The 19,759-nt window shown below is 40.0% G+C and overlaps 2 protein-coding genes across 2 annotated transcripts; one reads left to right on the forward strand and one right to left on the reverse strand.

Moving 5' to 3' along the window:
* Positions 1–1,109: 1,109 nt before the first annotated feature.
* Positions 1,110–2,383, reverse strand: dctpp1 (dCTP pyrophosphatase 1). Its single transcript, XM_034130459.1, has one exon. It carries the CDS (start codon positions 2,265–2,267, stop codon positions 1,734–1,736), a length of 534 nt encoding a protein of 177 aa, XP_033986350.1. The 5' UTR covers positions 2,268–2,383; the 3' UTR covers positions 1,110–1,733.
* A 57-nt stretch (positions 2,384–2,440) lies between these two features.
* On the forward strand, positions 2,441–19,258 carry gatb (glutamyl-tRNA(Gln) amidotransferase, subunit B). Its single transcript, XM_034130458.1, has 13 exons — positions 2,441–2,673; positions 3,231–3,384; positions 3,478–3,591; positions 8,204–8,402; positions 8,899–9,021; positions 9,132–9,245; positions 11,076–11,160; positions 11,656–11,700; positions 12,363–12,555; positions 13,064–13,197; positions 18,090–18,168; positions 18,402–18,536; positions 18,629–19,258. Exons 1-13 carry the CDS (start codon positions 2,525–2,527, stop codon positions 18,752–18,754), a joined length of 1,650 nt encoding a protein of 549 aa, XP_033986349.1. The 5' UTR covers positions 2,441–2,524; the 3' UTR covers positions 18,755–19,258.
* The last annotated feature ends 501 nt before the right edge of the window (positions 19,259–19,759 follow it).

Here is a 19,759-nt window from a genome sequence, read left to right on the forward strand (position 1 = left end):
TCACATTCTCCCATTTAAGACACTGTTTTGCAATGATGTTCACTGTGTGCACTACACGGGGCATGTGTTTTGGATGGATTCTGCAAAAAATTGACTTCACTATTCTGCTGAAAAGCAAGCTGTGTAGAATTTGTAAGGAAACCTTGAGGAGCTAAAGATTTAACATGAAAAACAAATATATTCTACTTCATTTGATACAAAATAAGCAAAAACAGAGCCCTTGTTTTTCCATAACCTTCACTTCAAAAAGCCTAAAATCGAAATGATGTATTTACCCATTCCAGTGCCAGAAGAGGAGGAGAGTTTAAATATCAGAGTTTCTGGATACACACCAAGGGAGTGGACAATTGTTCATTCTTAATGTGGCATGCCGTGTCATATTTACTTAAGTTAAAAGCTGTTTACTTTGAAGCGCGGCTCAACTTGCACACAGAAACATTTTAGTGATGCATGACTCTTCTCCTCTACAGCCTGTGGATGACTCATGCTTCTGAGTGACTATCAGGAAATACAGCTGGGGGCAATGTTTGTTTCTTGAAAAGTATCAAAGGGAAAAATAAGACAGACGTTTTTATCACTGTGTTACGCCCCTGTCTTGTACACACACAGACATGTTTTGCATCTCAAATCTTTGCTGAAAGATTTCTCCAAAGTTAAATTCCAGTTGAATATATCAGTCAAGTTAGACCACAAACGCACCAAGTAAATCAGACTTCCTTGTGGTAGTTAGGCCTGAATGTAAGCGTGTTGCCATGTTTGTGAAAAAAGGTAAATGAATGCCAAGTTAGTAATTGTTCTCTTAATGCTAATGTATCCTTTACCAGGTAACTTTGTAATGTTGATTCTTGTAAATGGAAGATGGGTTAATTTGTTGAGGTGTGTTGAATTATTACAGAGACAAGTTATATCAATGAGTTTTAGAAATACCTCACAATATGCAATGGAAAGCATACATACAACATTATAACCTCTTTAACCAGCTTTACTTCAACCCTTGGATTAGGTATATCCTTTAAAACCAATAATTTAAGCTGTTGAGTTTACCTTTAACAACCAACTAACTGGTTTTCTGGTTACTGAATGACAAAAGAATGGGAAATACACAGGAATGAATTAAGGCAACTTTTACTTGTACAACTTTACAACTTTTAAATGTGACATGCGATGTGAACACAACAGAAGATGGGCTGATTCAAATGATGGAAAAGGAGGATAAACCCAAAAAACAATTAACGAAAAAAACGATTCACAATTACTCTTTTGTGGTCAGGACAATAATCAGATGCTTCATCTCCATTAACTTTCTAATCCAATCCGTCACACTCCTTAACTGGAGAAAATGTATAAAATGTTGAGTGAGAAATACATTCTTCGAAATACTGCCCAAAGACACTGCACAACAGTCATATTATCTGCTAAAGAGTATGCACTGCCTCAAACTCACACAGGGACATCAATGATTAGGAGTAAAAACAATGCTTAAAAGTAAAACTCAATAAAAGCCAGTATTCCCCAAATGCCTGTCCTACTAAATGTGTGTGTGTATATGACTGAACATATAACAGTAGGCTCATAGGCTAACACATTTGTATCACAGAAAACACACACAAGTAAAAAAGGGATTCATAGGTATGTAACAAGTCAAACCAGAATACATTGGTAATAAAATGTTCAGTAGTAGGTCATAATTATTCTGCAACATGAATCCCCTGATTGACATGTGCCTCCAAAACTCAGTCCTCGTACTCAGTGTACTTTTTGGCCGACCCATGCACTTTGTTTGCGGGGTATTTCAGTCGATTAAGGGCCATTTTCCGAAGGACTGCTTGGGGTAGATCGACTCTACACTTCTCGGCGAGCTCCACCAGGTAGATCAACACGTCGCTGAGCTCCTGGGCCAGATGCTCTCGCTCGGCCTCGGTCCAGTCCGGCAGGCCCTCGGCCACCTCTCCCCGCCACTGGAAGAGCTCAGACACCTCGCCCACCTCCCCGACCATCGCCAGCAGCAGGTTGCGGGGCTGGTGGAACTGATTCCAGTCCCTCTCGTCCGTAAACTGCGCCTGCATCCGCCTAATGTCCTCGATGGTGGGCTCGGGGCTGAAGGCGAACCTCTCTGCCACGGTTCCTCCTCCGTTCTGCGGCTTTGAGAGAGCCGATGCCTCCGTTGTTGCTCCGTTGACAAGTGACTTGTCGTTGTTGCTGGTCAAAGACACTGATGGCTCCTCACCGTTTAATCCACATGCGTCTTTTCCGCTTGTAACCATCATGTTTTTTTTTTTACCAGCGCTGGCTGTAAAAATAAGTTGTTAAAGACTGTAAACAAAATGTTCAACAACTACCATGTGAAGCACTCCCGCCAGATGTCAAACCGGATATGATGCGATTTATGTCGGAAACCGGAATCTCACCAATGAGCAGTGTGACTGGGCTTTGTAGTTTTACCATGGCAACCAGCGTCGTTGAAACTCATATAAAATGTCACCTTAAAAAACTACAACTCCCGTGTTGACTGTAACATAACAACATGGCAGCCTCCTCTGTGGCAGCAAGTGAGCTGCTACAAAATATGAATAAACATATATCAATATTGTACCCAAAGGCTTCGTATGTTATTAGAAGGATAAGCACATCCAGACAACGAAGCGACAGCCAGCCGCAGCTGAGAGTGAAAAGGTAAGCGAGGCTGCTATGGCGGAATACTGTGTTATAATGCCCCTGAACTGCTCCCTACTAACCTGTATGTAAGCAGTGGTAAACGATAAAAGATTGTATTGTATGGAAGCCTATATCTGTCAATGTGAGGACAAAATAAAGATCCTGCAAGTCATTATAATGTGAAAAACATATTCCAAGCATGACTCAAGGACATTGCATCACAAAGAATGGCTTTGTATTGCAAGTCTTATTGAATTACAATTATATTATTTTAGTATTTGAAATGGGGTTATTAAGTTTTCATTCTGCATTGCATTTTGGGATAAGATTGTGCATGAAAAGCTTTTTTACTATTCATAATGACTTCTTTCAATATAGGTTCTTTTATTCACATTTTAATACACTGCATACTTCCATTCACCTGCTTGAAATAGTTTGTACAAGGGAGTCACGACATATATTCAGTTTGATCTATGTATTGTGGACACTATATAATACAGCAGTTCTACAGCTTTTCTGGCTGATTTGACCTCCTCAGTTCACCTGTCTTTATTTTGTTCATGTCTGTCTCTCAGTGCGCCCAAGCAGCTGGTTGGCGTGGTGGGCTTGGAAGTCCACGCCCAGATTAACTCCAACACCAAACTTTTCTCCGGCTCATCAGTACGCTTCTCAGCTCCTCCAAACTCCCTGGTGTCACCCTTTGATGCATCTTTACCAGGCACATTACCTGTAAGTGTTAGTAAACTTATTTCAAACAAAGATATCCTGTTTCGTGATCCCTATCTTGTCAGGTCACCACGTCATTTCCCTGTGTTTCTCCAGGTCCTGAACACAAGATGTGTCGAAGCTGCTGTGATGACAGCACTGGCTCTCAACTGCACCATAAACAGGACATCTCTTTTTGATAGGAAACACTACTTCTACGCTGACCTCCCTGTGAGTTTTTCACTCCTTTAACTACTTCCTGTGCAGTACCTAGGTTTCAATATGCCGAAACACAGACGTTAGTTGGGGGTATTTTATCAGCCAAACGGCAGTGTACAGATACTAGTCCTGCTCATCATGCTGCATCATTGCTTTTGCTTTTTATGTATAAGCTGTCCTCATCTGCCTCCAACTTCTCCATTACAGTTTCCCACTGAACTCTCCCGGCCATGAGCTTTTATTCAAGTAGTGAGCAAGTCTTGCTGAAGCAGCAGAAATGTTATTTGCCTCACGTACAGACGAATGACACTGAAAGCTATTACAGAAAATGAGCAGTGTTTCTTTCTCTAGCCAGCTCATTTCCTTCCGTGCACTTCGGTTGTTGTATTATCCTCAGGTCATTTCCCTCTCAATGCATTTGCTGCAAATTTGGGCATAGCTCTCTTTTATTCACATCATCTGAATGATAATTATAGTCATGTAACCCCAGGTAGTGTTGTGTAGCTAAACAATTCAGGGAGTTTGATTGTGTTTGTCTGAGCTAATAATGAAATATGAAGTTTAAATTGTTAATTTAAAAGAAAATACTTATATAAATCTATTGTATTACTATTTACCCTTAAAGAACTACCAGTCATTTTCTTAAAGTATGCCCTGGTGATTTCTAATCGAATTTCCTCAAACAATTTCTGCTGACTACACTCGTTTAAGAAGCGCTAATTATCGGATTCATAGTCTTTTCTATGTGGTAAAGAAAGTCTAATCCTTTTATCCTTTTAACTTTTTCGTCCGTTTTTGTGTCCACCAACTCTTGGGGGAAAAGTAATGTACCTTAGTTAGTCCTTGCTCACTATGTTCACCAGCTCATTGTTAACTGTATTTGTCTGGTGCTAGGTAGTAAGCATGCAGTCCATTATAATGAAACAAAGAGGTGACATATGTTTAAGTGCTTTGTTAGCTGAGAGAAATACAAATATTTATGTTCACTTTTAATTCCTTTTATGCAGTTTTCTTTATGTACTGCTGTAAAAGAATCAAAGAGCTAGAACAGAAATGTTTGCCAACATGGTGTTTGAAGAATTACACATGAGTCCAGTGATGTGTGTGAAATGGGAATGTGGTTAGCATGCATATATTCAACATTTTATATGAACCAACCAGTATTTTAAGGTAGTGGTGGAGTTATTCCAACAAAAAAACAACCTTCTTTAACATCTATATTTCTATTTAACAGTCTGTCTTACCTATGAGATTCACTTTGCTCCCTGTAATGGAGTCCTTGCACGGAAAGGTTTCACTAGCCCTCAGAGCCCCGGGGTAATTTAACTTCCATTATGAGTGACATTTTAAGGCTTTTAGAGGGAAAGACAAAATGTCATAGGAACTCCGCAGTAACTAGCCCTGGAGAGACCTTTTACTAATAAATCTGAGAAACTCTCAGAAGAAAGGTGTTGGAGAATTGAGCAATTTGAGTGTTAAAAGTCATTATTTCCCTGGTAAGATATTATGCTAACACCGCTTTGGGCAAGGTAATGGGAAGGGTAATTGCAGGCTGAACTTAAGAGACAGATTTAATTTGGTAGTGTTTTATAGAAACTGCCCAGAGAAGGAGCTTAACATTAGCGTATCTCCATGAAATAGCAGGACATACACTAAGTATGAGCTTTAGCTGGTATTTTATGGCACTATTCTTACTACTGTATAACACAGAAATACATTATCTCGATATTTCTGATTAGTCTTGCTCTAATTCCCCAGCTTACGTCACTGTATTGTGAAAATGTGACTGATAAGGCTCGATGGAGCACAACAGCTTTCTGTAGATCTTGATAGATGGAGTTATTTCCCATTAATTTTTTCCCAGACTCACTGGTTATCACACAGTTGCAGCAGAACATATTTTAATCACAATGGTAGGGTTACATTATCTCCCCAGAAAGTCCATGTATCTTGAAAGTTTAACAAAATCCCCTCCAGAAGCGCAGGGATTACTGTTGGGTTCCACTCGCTCTTTTGTGTGTTTGCTGAGGATTGCATCACCTCCTTTGGAGAAACTCTTGACACACACAGCAGGGAGGATAATACCCGATTACAATTTTGTATTTTTTTGTGAGTTATTCCAAAAAACTCATGCTGCGCGGTTTAGCCTGAACCTTTGTTTGTGTTTTAGAGTCACTGTTTACACCTGCTGTTGCCTTGCTTATATTTATTTAGTTTCCTCTAGTCCCATCAGCTGCTCAAAAGAGTGATGATGTATGAACAGCATGATAGATGAAGTCAGATTGTTTTTTAATTAGTCATATGATCGTTTTCTGTTCACCTTCAACCTAAAGTTTGAGTGTAATCAATGCTCTTAAAACCAAACCATCAGCAGAATGGAAACGAGAAATGTTACCGCCCTTGAAATATACATTTGTAAATTGCGTTGTACATTATTGATGTATTCCACTGGAAATCCCTGATTGCATTTAGTAAAACACCACAGTTGCTCATTAAATGATTAATGCTGCTGCCGAACAAGTATTCCTTCTTTAATTGCGATGGCAAGCAGGGCACATGCACTACTGTATGTCAAGTTTTGAATAGTTCCTAAATAACATGCATTAGCAGCTCCACGCTAACCTATCAGTAAAAGCAAATAATTACAATTTCCTTGAGATATTAAGTTTCCAAATAAACACACATTATTGGAATCTTTGACATGTGTTAAACAAGACCTTTGAGCTTCTGTAGGACACTCTTGGGTAGCAAATAAAACAGTTCTTTCAATCAGTGTGCAGCGCAAGGAACGAGACAGCAACTGACTCTTGTCTGTTTAGTGGATTTGACAATAATCAGAGAATGACTCAACAGCTCACAACATGGATATTAGTTTGGAGTAGTCATTGGACAATATGAACATTTCATATCCTTAAAATATGCTTAAAACTGTAAAAATGGCAAAACATACTGGACATATAACTTTCATTTACTTAAGAAACAAATATTTTAATTGCAGCACAGATAGCACACATCTTTTTTTAAAGCAATCTTACGTAATATTTGTTTTAAATAGTAAGGTCTCCAGGCATAACTAAAGGATAAATAAATAAATTATACTATCAACATTTTGTAAGTGTGTCTTTTACACCTGATAATTCCTATCAGGCTCTATTCTTCAATTCTCTACAATGTTAGCTAGAAAGCTTTTCCAAGTCACTCATGTCAGAATTATCCTGATGATGGAAATGAAACATGATCAACTTATTGTTTTTATCACGATTCCTAGTTTGCAATGTGTGTCGTCAGTGCTGTATGTGAGCGGGCATGCATCTGTATATTTAGATATAGAGGGAGGGTGAGGATTCACAGGGAGTGTTTAGAGCATCCCTGCTCATTATGGCCTTGAGCCTAATCGGAAATATTAATGTGGATACCAGTAGCTTAATTAGCAAGGGACTTTCCTCACCCTTCATTAATATATGTAGCAAAAGCAGTTGATTTATTATGCAGGAAATGCTAGTAGTCTTCACTTTAACAGATGCTCCCCAATGTATACTTCTGCATGCTCGTGCCTCCCCCTGGCAGAGGAAACATTTCCAACGCTGAAACAAAACTCATGATGAGATTACGTTTGGAACAGGGCATTTCTGATAAGCTGCAACAGTTTTCACAAAAACCCTGCAGATTTAAAGATTGAATCCACCAAAAAGAACTTGAATTACAAAAGAAAATCCCCAAAAGTCTTATTTTCTCTCTCATCTGTTTTAAAAAGGAGGAAGTGATTGATTTTGAAGATCAGGCTCATCGTACAGAGAGCCAGGGACTAACAGAACCCCAATCTCCTCTCCCACGTCAACACTCTCCTTAGCATAAGTATGATTAATGTGTGGTTCCTGTGATGTGGTAGCCATGGTAACTTGGGGAATAAATACTCGGGGCAGCAGATTATTTTAGGAACAGAGGAGCGGATGAAATATTTATTATTATGTTTTTAGTAGGAACCTTGAGTGAAGTGGCAGCATTCCTTCTGCATCACAATGCACAGCCAATCAGTCGGTGAGCTGCTGTGTGTGAGAAAACGCTCTCTGCCTCACCTTTACATTAGAGCCTGACTGCAGCACAAATCAGATGTGTTATTTCAGTGGAATAGTGGAAAACTGTCACTACCAGAAAATGGTATCTCACATCCATAGTTTGATGTTTTTGCTGCTGAAAACTGTATTTTGGTTACATAAAACAAGGGATTGGGATATATACTGTATTCACTCAAAGTAGTTGTCCTTTGAGTGAATGAATGGCAAGCAATTAAACATACTTTACTGAATTACTGAATGACATTATGTTTCTTTTACTGATCAAATCGTATTTGTACTGAAAATCTCAGTTCATGTCTCTACTGTACATGGAAAATATCTACAACAAGCATTACATGTTACAAAAGTTCAACACACCATTTCCTACACAGCCAAGTATTATCATCATACTACAATAAATAATTCACATAAGCGTAACTGACATAGGACATACATGTAAGAAGTGCAACATAAACTTTAAGTTATACTGCCCATTACTACACAACCTAGCTGCCCATATTTCTTACACGACTGTATTCTATCCAGCCTGATATGTTTTCATATTTCAGACTGGATACCAGATCACACAGCAGCGGCGGCCCATCGCAGTCGATGGCTTCCTTGCTTACAGCTTCCTTGGAGGGAAAAAGAGGAACCAGGTGATCAAAAGAACTGTCAGCATCAAACAGATCCAGCTGGAGCAGGACAGCGGCAAGAGTCTCCACGACGACCTCCGCAGCCAGACTCTCATAGACCTCAACAGAGCAGGTAACGTCAGGGAAGTAGTGCTTTATTGAAAGGATTTTCTTATTGTCAAATAAAAATAAAATCACATGAAAAGCAACAATGAACTAATCCCACCATACTGCAGGTCGATATTGTCTGTGTAGCCTGATACAGCCTATTCTTCTGTGCCATAGACACTCATTGTAGTCAAATAAACTACAGGCGGAGCCCCAGAAACCGTGTTCAATAAAGTATTTAACTACATATTAAATCTTCAGTAGGAACAAATGAGCTTTGGGGCTCTGTGCAACAGACAACAGGAAAGTCAGACATACTAACGCTGTAGTTTTTGTCATTCATGAGATGTTTTTGCCAGTAAAATAAATACTTCAGAACTTCTTCTCCTTTAAAAAATGTTCAGACAGACATTGTTCTGTATATTTAAAATGCTCCACAAACTGTTGAGGTTTGCTACAGAGTTGAATGGAATAGAAGGTAGCTTAGAGATATAACACACAGCTGTGCTCACATGTGTCAGGTGTGGGACTAATGGAGCTGGTGATGGAGCCCGACATGAGCTGTGGAGAGGAAGCTGCTGCAGCTGTGGGAGAGCTGCAGCTCATCCTGCAGACTCTGGGCACCTGTCAAGGCAACATGTCTGGTATGGAAATCATTCTCCAACACTTCTCCCTCCTTTTATTCTGAGCTGCTAAACTCCAAACTCAAAGTTATTACCCACTAATTTTGCATGTTGTCTGTGTCTCTCTGCAGAGGGCCAGCTGAGAGTAGATGCCAATGTGTCTGTGCACGAGCCAGGTGAGCCGCTGGGCATCAGGACGGAGGTGAAGAACATCAACAGCATCCGATACCTCGCCAAGGCTATAGGTAAGGGTAATGAAAAGTCAACATCTTAAAACAAAGCAGAGCAGGATGGCTTAAGAGTGCGACAGGAAAGCTCTTTAAAGACATACCATTTCTTAGGTTGGTATTTCTTCCTTTTGACTTTGATGTGGTAATGAGCTTTAAGTCATAATGTGCCAATCATAAGGATGATAAATAAAGTTGTGATTATTTCAAAGCTCAAAGCGTTAAAACAACACATTGGTATCTTTGATGTTTTGAATTCACGAGGCATTCATTTTTATTCTGATTATTCCGACACCTCATGAATGCAGCACAGAGCACTATTTTGAAATGCTAAGGAAACATGGATTTTGAATCCTCCCTGTATCTCAAACCCGTTCCAAAATCAAATGTATTCGTCTTTGGACCATGCTCCAGCCTCCCACCAAGTTTCATGAAAATTGGACTAGTAGTTTTTCCGTAGTCCTGCTGAAAGAAAGACAAAAAATACCAAAAAGAAGCCAAAAAGCTCCTTGGCAGAGCGAATTAGCCCTACTTTCATTAATAACAGTGACATTCTGCGTACACATAAATGCATCTGTAAAAATATTGAAGTTCATTTTACCAAAGTAATATTTTTATGTATAACTTTGACTTATAAATCAGTCTTTCTAATGACTGAATTTAAATGCCATTTTCTTAATGTCTTTCATTTTTTGTAAAGCACTTTGAATTGCCTTGTGTTGAAAGGTGCTATATAAATAAACTTGCCTTGCCTTGCCTTGCCTTATAGTTAAAGGTGGGGTATGTAATTTTGGAGAAACCAGCTCGAGTGCGCTAGAATTTGAAAATACACAGCCGGAAAAAATCTGCCTCTTCCTTCAGACTTCCTTATAGAGCCCCTCCTCCAACACACACGAACGCGCACATGACCAATGAGGGCACGAGATAAGTTTGTGCACAGATGGAAGGCTGACAGGCAGGTAGGCCATCCAGTTATTTTAGCCGGGCCGGCTAAAATGATTGGTCGTGCTTTTTACAGCGCTACGGCTTCCACAGATGACATTTCTTTATGTATTTATTGTCAAAGCACTTAAGATATTCATTGCTATCGGGATGTTAAGAGCATTCCATGGAATATAACAAAAAGTGTTTCTGAAATAAATTACATTTAACCTTTAAGTACTGTCACAGTGTAGTACTGCACTTTTACTTGTGATTGTGAAGGATCTAAAAACTTGTTTGAACACTTCTCCCAGGTGTAACAAAAACTCCACATATTTATTACTGTCACCGACAGAATTGGTTTTCTGTTGCAATGAAAAGAGGACAGTTGGATTTATGAAGAGACATTCAGACCGGAGGCATAGTTAACATTGACAGTAACTTGTGAAGCGTAAACTTAGGACTGACAACAAGTCACGAACAATTAGCCGTGTGATGGCAGTGTGTGATGCTGAATTGGCTTCTTGAAGCTGCTCATTTAAAAAAGCATAGATTTTATGTCAACTCTCACTCCACTGACTGTTGATTGAGCTTCACTATAAAAAGCTGACAAAGAGGCACAGCCAGAAAATCTCAGCATTTTACGTGCAGGTTTTTGAGCATGGTTTGACATACTGTGGCACTGTGGCTTGAATTATTCATCAATGAATCTGTATCGCATTTACTCTCCTTCCGATTTGGTATTTAAAAGTCATGGAGAAAAGCATCGTTTATCACAGTTATAACATGGCAGCAGTCAGACACCTGAGGAGTGCCAGGGCATCACAGCAGATGTTTGGCATTTAGCACACAATTATATTTGTGTGTTCAGGATTTATTGAATAAACCCTCTGTATTTGTTGTTATGGTCCCCTTTCACATCAACAGACTACGAGATCCAGAGACAGATCGCAGTCCTGCAGAGAGGCGGGACGGTGCAAAGCCAGACCCGGGCGTTTGATTCTAAATCAGGGTAAGAGGATGAAAGTGCAGGGCCGCGGTGCCAGATTTGATCCAGAGCAACAGCCTCTGACTGGGAGCTCGGCCTGCTTCATTAGAGGAGCAACCATCATGGTAATCATGAGGAATAGAGCCATTTGGATGCCGCTGTCATGCCGGGTTATCTGTGAGCTATGTGCTACTCTCAGGCTTATGAGTTTAACAGAATGAGCCAGCTCACACACAGCTGAGGCCTTCATCATCTTCTGCTGCTCTGCCTCCTTCCCGGCAGGCTTGCACTTTTCAAAAAGCCTAAAGATATTCAGTTCATTATTACAGTAAACAAAGAAAATAACTAAGTCTTCCCATTTTAAGATGCTTGAACGAGTCTTTGCTTTTCTGCTTGTCTTTTTTGGTACAATTCCTCAAGGAACATTACCCTAAGATCTATAATGAAGTTCGAGAAAGCTTTGAACACATGTTTATGAATCCTAATGATCATTTATGAGCTGTATCTTTTTTTCTCTAGGGAAACGGTTCCTATGAGGGACAAAGAGGGTCTTCAGGACTACAGGTGAGTGGGTTCTTTGCATATCTGGGTCTGCCTTGGGACCATGCGTTTATTGACATTGATGATATGATATCAGAGTATGAGCTTGGCCTCAGAGGGGACTTAACAGGATGAACACCTATGAGTGACAGCCTATGAGTGACAGCTAGATGGAGGGGAAATACAAGGTGTGTGTGTGTGTGTGTGTGTGTGTGTGTGTGTGTGTGTGTGTGTGTGTGTGTGTGTGTGTGTGTGTGTGTGGTGTGTGTGTGTGTGTGTGTGTGTGTGTGTGTGTGTGTGTGTGTGTGTGTGTGTGTGTGTGTGTGTGTGTGTGTGTGTGTGTGTGTGTGTGTGTGTGTGTGTGTGTGTGTGTGTGTGTGTGTGTGTGTGTGTGTGTGTGTGTGTGTGTGTGTGTGTGTGTGTGTGTGTGTGTGTGTGTGTGTGTGTGTGTGTGTGTGTGTGTGTGTGTGTGGGGTCAGGGGGATAAATAGATGGACAGGTCTAAGGCTGATGGAGTCAAGTTATTAGTGGAGGGAGTGAAATGTGACAAGTGTGGAGTTAACTTTTAGTATCAAAGCAAAAGCCAGCCTCCTCTCCTGTAAGCTCGTCTGTACTGCTGATAAAGCGTCCGTCCCCCCCTCTCATTTTTTGTGTCTCCCCCCCCCACCCCTTCTTCCTCCCTTCAGGTTCATGCCAGAGCCCAACCTGCCCCCTCTGATTGTGTATGAGGATAACGCATCGCTGCCCTCTGGCATTGACGCGTGTCAGGCGGTGGTGGTGCAGGAGATAAGAGAAGCGCTGCCAGAGCTGCCCGCTGTCAAAAGAGAAAGACTGGTGCAAACGTACGGCCTCCTGCCCGAGCACAGCTTCACTCTGGTGGTGAGTTCATGAGCGAGAGCTGCAATCCATTAGCTGATCCACGGAAAAACAATCAAACTTTTTACATTTCGAGCAATTGTGATTTTTCGTTCTCAGCCTCACAAATATGGACATGTCATGCTTTTCTCTGTTTAATAATCATATTTAACTGAGTGCTGTTGGGCTTTAGACTGACAGAACAAGACAGTTATAGTAGTATTTAACTTTTTTTCTGACAATTTATAGTCCAAAACAATAAATAGATTAATTTTGAAAATAATCGGGAGGTGGATGGATAATGGAAATAGTTGAATAAGTGGATGAAAGCTACCAGTGAGAGAGGAGTGGATTCCATCACTAAATCTGTTTCTTGCATCTTTTTTTTAATTGCCATTTGATCAAGTTCACGCAGAGTCAGCTTGAACGCAGTTCTGTTGGCAGCTGTGTTCTGCCGGACTCGGCTAATTTGATCCTAATGAGATAATATGCAGAAGAAGGCATGAAGGTTTTTCTCGGTGCTCTGTTGCAGAACGAGGACGGGCTGTTGGAGTACTTTGAGGCGGTGTTGAAGGCGACCAAGAAGGAGCCGAGGAAGGTGATTGGCTGGGTGACCAATGAGCTGGTAGGTCACCTCAAACAGCAGGACATGAGTGTGAGCCAGAGGTGAGACACTTACACACACACCCTCATGTCGCTTTTACAATACTCACATAATGCTCATTGTTTGTCGTAGAGGTTTGATTTTCCTGTTTTTGCCAGCTTGGCTCAGGAATGCCTGTTCTGCTGCCAACGCTCAGTCTTAGATGTCAGGGCTCCGACCCATGAACCCCTCTGAGCCTCTTTTGTGGCTCCCTCTCTTTGTAGCTTTGTACGCCTCATGTGAAAATGTTGGTGAATTCGAGCTTTAGTTAGAGGAATGGAATATGTACATAAAGCTGCACAATGGGCTGTAATACTCCATCAATCTATATCAAACCGCTATAGATCATCATCTAAGATACTCCGTTGTTTTGAAATTCCCATGGCAATTCTGTGTCACGATTTCTGTCCAAAGGCACCTCCTTCCTAGGTATTTAAGTTGTTTTTTGTGAGATATAAATCAAACTGATTGTGTTAAATGGGCATCTTCTCATATTGATCGCAGGCCCCTAAATCAAATCCAATCTAAATTGTCACTTGGCAGACTTTGTGATATCAGCAATATCATTTGGTTCTAAAAATTGATTTATATCGAAGCTTAATGAAACTTTTGTGCACCCCTTTTACACTCTTTCAACTTGAGTCAAGCTGTCATGAGATACTTTTCTCTAGATGTTCTCAAACTTTTCCAGTGAAGTACTGAATAGTTTTCATTTCCTCCTCTGATAAATAAACATCCTCAGAAGAAAGAGGTGAGTAAGAAAGGTTAACGTACTCCCTTGAGGGGTCCTTGAGCTTAGGGGTTAAGAAGCTGACCATGAACCATGACGCCCTCCCTTCAGGTCGGCTGAGAACCTTCCTCTCCCATCTCTGCCTCACCCATAACCTGTCATCTCTCCATTGTGTGATGTTGGCATTACACTTCCTGTCAGGAGTCTCGAGCCACTGCTTCAAGGATTCAACTGTGATTTCTTGTCAAAAGGAATTGTCACCTACAAGAGATTTAGTACAGCTGTTGTCAGAAGTACAGCCCTTGATCCTTTTACTCATCACCAAACTTAAGTCTGGGAGACTTACTTCAAGCATTAATAGCAGATGGCTATACAGAAAGATTTGACGTACAAAGCTCTGCTCGTTGAGGGGAAACAAACCCGGCAGGAAGGAACTAATCCCTGCTTGATAAACAAATACATCATTAGATCTTCTTTCAATCAAAAACACCAAACACTTGGCACATAAGGAGACATTTGGGCTGGTGGAGGGAGTTCTGGCAGAAAACAGCAAGTAAAATTGCATTCAGACTAAATAATATTTACACAAACAACAATAGGGATAGTAAATAGCTTGGGAAGGGTTGTAAACATGGCAAGCAGCAGCTAGTGTAACAACAGCCTTGGAGAAACCCTAAACTATACGTTTTTATCAAACATTTCACTGTCGTTAATCTCAGTCACTGTCCTTCAATGTCCTACCTGCACTTAAATGAAAAAATAAGCAAAAGAATCATCATCTAAACACAAAAAACCTTACGTAAGGGTTCAGATATAAATAATCTGTGGCCAGGCCATGAAAGGCTTTAAAGGTTATACGTAACATCTTAAAATCAATCTTAAAACAAAGGCGCAGTCAGTGTAAGGTCAGTAGAATTAGAGTTACATGTTCTAGTCGTTTCATTATTGTTAGGAGTCTCACTGCTGTATTTTGCACAATTTGGAGTTTATGAATTGATTTCTTGATTTATACCTGTTAAAGATCATTTCAATAGTCTTCCAACAGGAAATAAAGGCATGAATGATAGCTTGAGTGTCATTTAAACTCAGGATGGATTTGATCCTGGCTGTATTTCCCAAATGATTGTTGCATGACTCGATGATGTTGTTCTTGTGTTTCTCAAAAGTCAGGTTAAGTGTCAAAGAGCAAAACCAGGTTCCTGACCATTTGTTAAACATCGCCTGATAAGGGATTGAGAGACGATGAATACTAGGATGCTGATTTTCGTGACCAAAATGTGTGTCGCTCTCTAGAAATGAATAGACTGCACCACCACAGTGAGAAGCATCAGGTTACTATGGCTGCAGTGCTGCATGCATATGATTCAGCTTTGTTATTCAGCTGATATCCACACCACTGTATGAGCCGAGGATCACGACGCATGAACAGCTGCTGCCAGACTTCAGCTCCACCTGATCCAAATAAATGCTTCATATCTAGTGAGGAGGAATGAGGTCTGTTCAATGGTTGTAAGTAATCTGACCTCTTTATATGCACAGCAGGCGTAGCTGGCATCATATTGAATCGAACAATGGCCCCTTGAGTGATATCGATATTCACTTTACTAAGCAAGGGAACATAATAAATGGCTATCTACAGAGCTAAGTGAAAGAAAAAACACTTTTAGTTCAACAAATCTATCTTATTTTGGGGGGTTTCTACTCTTGAGACACATTACACAAACCTTCAGTTTTTCTCGGCTCAATAAGAGACGCCACTAAAAATCTAAATGATTGAACTGTTTTCTTTCTATTCCTCAATAGATTTTACACTGAATTAAACAGCATTTAGACACACAAAAAGTTCCCCTGTGCCGTATACGTCCTCGAAATAATGTTTTTATAGTCGAGCTACAACGTCTGCACACTGAGGGCACAGTCTGATAAAATGCTTTGGTTGACATTAAGGATTATTCGATTTCTAGCGCTCACAAATACGGATTTAACGGTCGCATACTATACAAGAATAACACGTGTGAGGTCATAAATCACCTGATATTCCCTAATTCTTTGTGTCTGATGATGAGAAAACCCTGTGACAGTGTGACAGCCCGTCAGAGGAAAGCCTGTTGTGACAAATGCAATTACATTCGTGAAATCATTACTTTGTGGAAGAAGGTGTTTGATCGCGCCCTGCTGAAGGCCTGTTTTGATTCTAGTGAATGCTTCTTGGAATTGAATAAAATCTTACTTTGATACAAGTTGTCGTAACACCTTTCAAACTTGTTGTTGTCTAGCCATCGGAAAAAGCAATACCAGTCGTGTCCCACTGTTTTTGTTCCTAGCCGAGCGATGCTCAATTATTTTAAAGTGGTAGTCTAATAGCACCTGCGACTAAAAGCAAAAATGGTGGATTCAAATTAATCGGAGCTGTATTTGTGAAGCACCAGGTCCCAACTTTAGACATTTCTTTTCAGCTTGTTTGAAATGAAATGTTTTTTTTACTGCTGATAAGGTGTTCTTCCCTCTCTCTTTTGTTTGACTTCACCCTGAACAATTTTTTAGTTCTATACTCCTTCCTTAGAATAAACATTTATATGTCATTTGAAACAGTAAAGTGTGGACGTCGGCGCAGATGCTGTAAGCTTGACTTATGACACTACAAGGGAAACGGGTCAAACATTTAACAAGGATACTTACTTTTTGTATTTCAAGATTTCTGAAATTGTATGTTTAAGAAAGCAAATGGGGTGTGATTTTGGTGAAGTTAGGTGAACTCTTAACACGTGAATGTACAGTCTTATCAACAAAATAGCCCAAATCTCATCATTACCAGTGCATTAAAAAACTATATTTTTTAATTTAGTGTCTTGCCTTTGCAAATTATTCAAGATTTTTGACTTGATATTTATATCAACATGATTGCCTGGAAAGTAAGCAGTCTTGAACAATCGCAGAGAAAGACAGAAATAGCAAAGACACTCCCTCATAAAGCACATACATAAACAAAGTATAGCCTAGTTATCCATACTCATCATAACGGCATAAAGTAAACAGGAAAAAAGAAAATCAAATAAAACCAAACACATAAGCACATAGATAAACACTAGCACCTGGAGGGAAATGAGCAGCAACATCAAACAGCCCACTTAATAAATTACTCCAAGTGCAGTAAAAAAAACAAGCCCCATCGCACACATATTTAACCAGCAGTGCTGCTCATATATTTCGTTTTTTAATACAATTACAATTTCTAGTTTAGTTGAACTTCTCTGCATGCCCACTGGCTGAGAGCAGAAGCGCCACTGCTCTATTCGACACATAAACAGTCTGCCAAAAGGAGATGGATACTTCTCATCTATTTCTCCACAGAGTTGATATTCTGTTTGAGGACGGGTCGCTGTCTGCAGTGCCTCCACTTAATATATTCTAACAGGCTTTTTGTTTCCGTTTGTCTGCTAGCCTGGGGAATAAACAAGAAGACATAGGAAAGACAAACACATTAGAGTCAATTCACGAATGTTGATGGCCTATTTGAGTCTGACTCTCCCTCTCCTTCCTTCTCCCTCTTCTTTTATATCACAAATTCTTCAGTACTTCTGTAAAAGTGAGACACTAAAGGTAAACAAATGTATGAATCGATTGTATTCATGAGTTGCATCATTTTTTAGGGTTTGGGCTGTTTTGTTTCCATGTCATGTCTTCTTCCAGACGATTTAGTGTTTGAATGTTTAAGAATTGAGGCTGTTTTTCCAAATTGGGTTTTTTTTGTCGTACTCTGAGACAGAAATGTCGTCATTGAATACACCAAACTTTCTAGTTTTATTATATATTTTTTCATAAATCAGTTGATCTTTATAACTTTTAATTCATAAAAACAAGGCAAAAATATTTTCTGTGACTGTTTTCTTAATGTTTGGAGTGTTGCAAAATGATCCAAAATGTTTGACTGTAAATTATCTAACTATTAAACAGCATAACATTTACAATGAAGCTTTATTCAATATTAGGATTGATGTTGTGCACATCCATGCAAATTAACACATATTTAATAAGAAAGTGGCCCATTTGCATTTTTTAAATCACTTCAGAAGCTTGTAATGCAAAATATGTTTTAATATGAGCAATTAAGTAGGGATTTATGAGTTTCAGCTGTAGTGTCTCCCCTTAAACTTTAATTAAATGTAGCCCCTCATGTAATTTCAGCCCGATCGCTCCCTCTGCCCTGGCTGAGCTGCTGGAGCTCCAGGAAACAGGACACATCTCTTCTTCTGCTGCCAGGAGGGTCAGTCAGCTGCACACACCATGCAATTATCCACACACACACACACACACACACACACACACACACACACACACACACACACACACACACACACACACACACACACACACACACACACACACACACACACACACACACACACACACACACACACACACACACACACACACACACACACACACACACACACACACAGTTTGTTTGTGTTGTGGTGCTCACCTGTCTCCCCTCAGGTGTTCCAGGAGATGTGGAGGTCACCGGGCAAGACGGCCCTGCAGATCATCCAGGAGCAGGACCTGGGTCTGGTCAGTGACACCGCACAGCTGCACAGCATCTGCCAGGAGGTGTTGGACTCACACCCTGACGAGGTGAGGGCTCACGTGCAAACTCCTACCCTGTTATTACTTGTTCTTTACTTGTTTTTGTATGAGATTTATTTGTGTTTGTTGTGCCTCTGTAGGTTAACGCCATCCGAGGTGGAAATAAAAAGGTTCTGAACAAGCTGATGGGCCTGGTTCAGAGAGAGACCAAAGGCAGAGCTGACCCGGTTCTGGTGAGGAAAATTATACAAGAGAAGACGTCATGAAGACTGTTGTGCAAGACCAGAGTCAAATCATGGGCCATGTGACCTTCATGATAGACGACGATATAGCAGTGATGTTTGTAGATCTGTATGAACAGGCAGAGTAATCATGTCGCTCCATCAAAACAACATATGGTACCTGGTCTTAGACAGGTGAAGAAAACTATTGAAATTCCGGCTGAAAATAAAGCTAATATCTTTAGTTTCTGATATGTTTGTTTGTAAATACTGAACAGTGATTTCACTGGACAACAACTATGATCTTCTATTTATGTGTTTAAAAATGAATAAATGTTTTCCAGAAAAATGCTCTCTGTGGCAGTGTGTTGTCAAACTATTCAGGTTATTTAGTCAATTGTGAATTCTATGCTTCAATTAATATTTGTTCATATTTTGACCTGGTGATAAGATTGTATGAAAAAGTGATGAAGAAAAATGAAGCACCTTTTCTGACCCTTGAAAACTTCAGATACATTTAAATGCTATTATAATAAAGAAGATTGGGATTTGAAGAACTATTCATCCAAGCATTCCTGCATTTAATTCAATATAACTGTAACAATGTACCATATAAATATTGGCATAATGGTCGTATGCTATGCCTGGAAATCACACAGGCAGAAGGTGTTGCCGCCCTGATGCTATTTCGATCATAAGGCAACAGTCACCAGACATCAGACAGGAGAGCGTTCACTGAGCTCCCTCTGGTGGTTAAAGCCGGCTACTTGCCTTGTTATAAAGTCCATAATATGGTGCATTCAAATGTGTTCTTGTGTATTCAAGAACTTATCATTAACAGAATATTTAGGAGCTGTCAAAAGGTTTTCTATCACAATCTGCTTTATCTCTAGTCAATAGTTGCTGCACATGAATGAAGAAGCTCATGTGTTTACTCAAGACCTATTTTTAAGTCTCTCTGTGGCAGGGAATGTGAATTAAAAGAAGACATCAATGTCTACAGTACACGGAGCCACAAAACACCTCTGGTAGAAAGAAAAGAAAGTATAT

Source organism: Trematomus bernacchii, unplaced genomic scaffold (assembly GCF_902827165.1).
Source record: "Trematomus bernacchii unplaced genomic scaffold, fTreBer1.1, whole genome shotgun sequence".
Classification (NCBI taxonomy): Eukaryota; Metazoa; Chordata; class Actinopteri; order Perciformes; family Nototheniidae; genus Trematomus; species Trematomus bernacchii.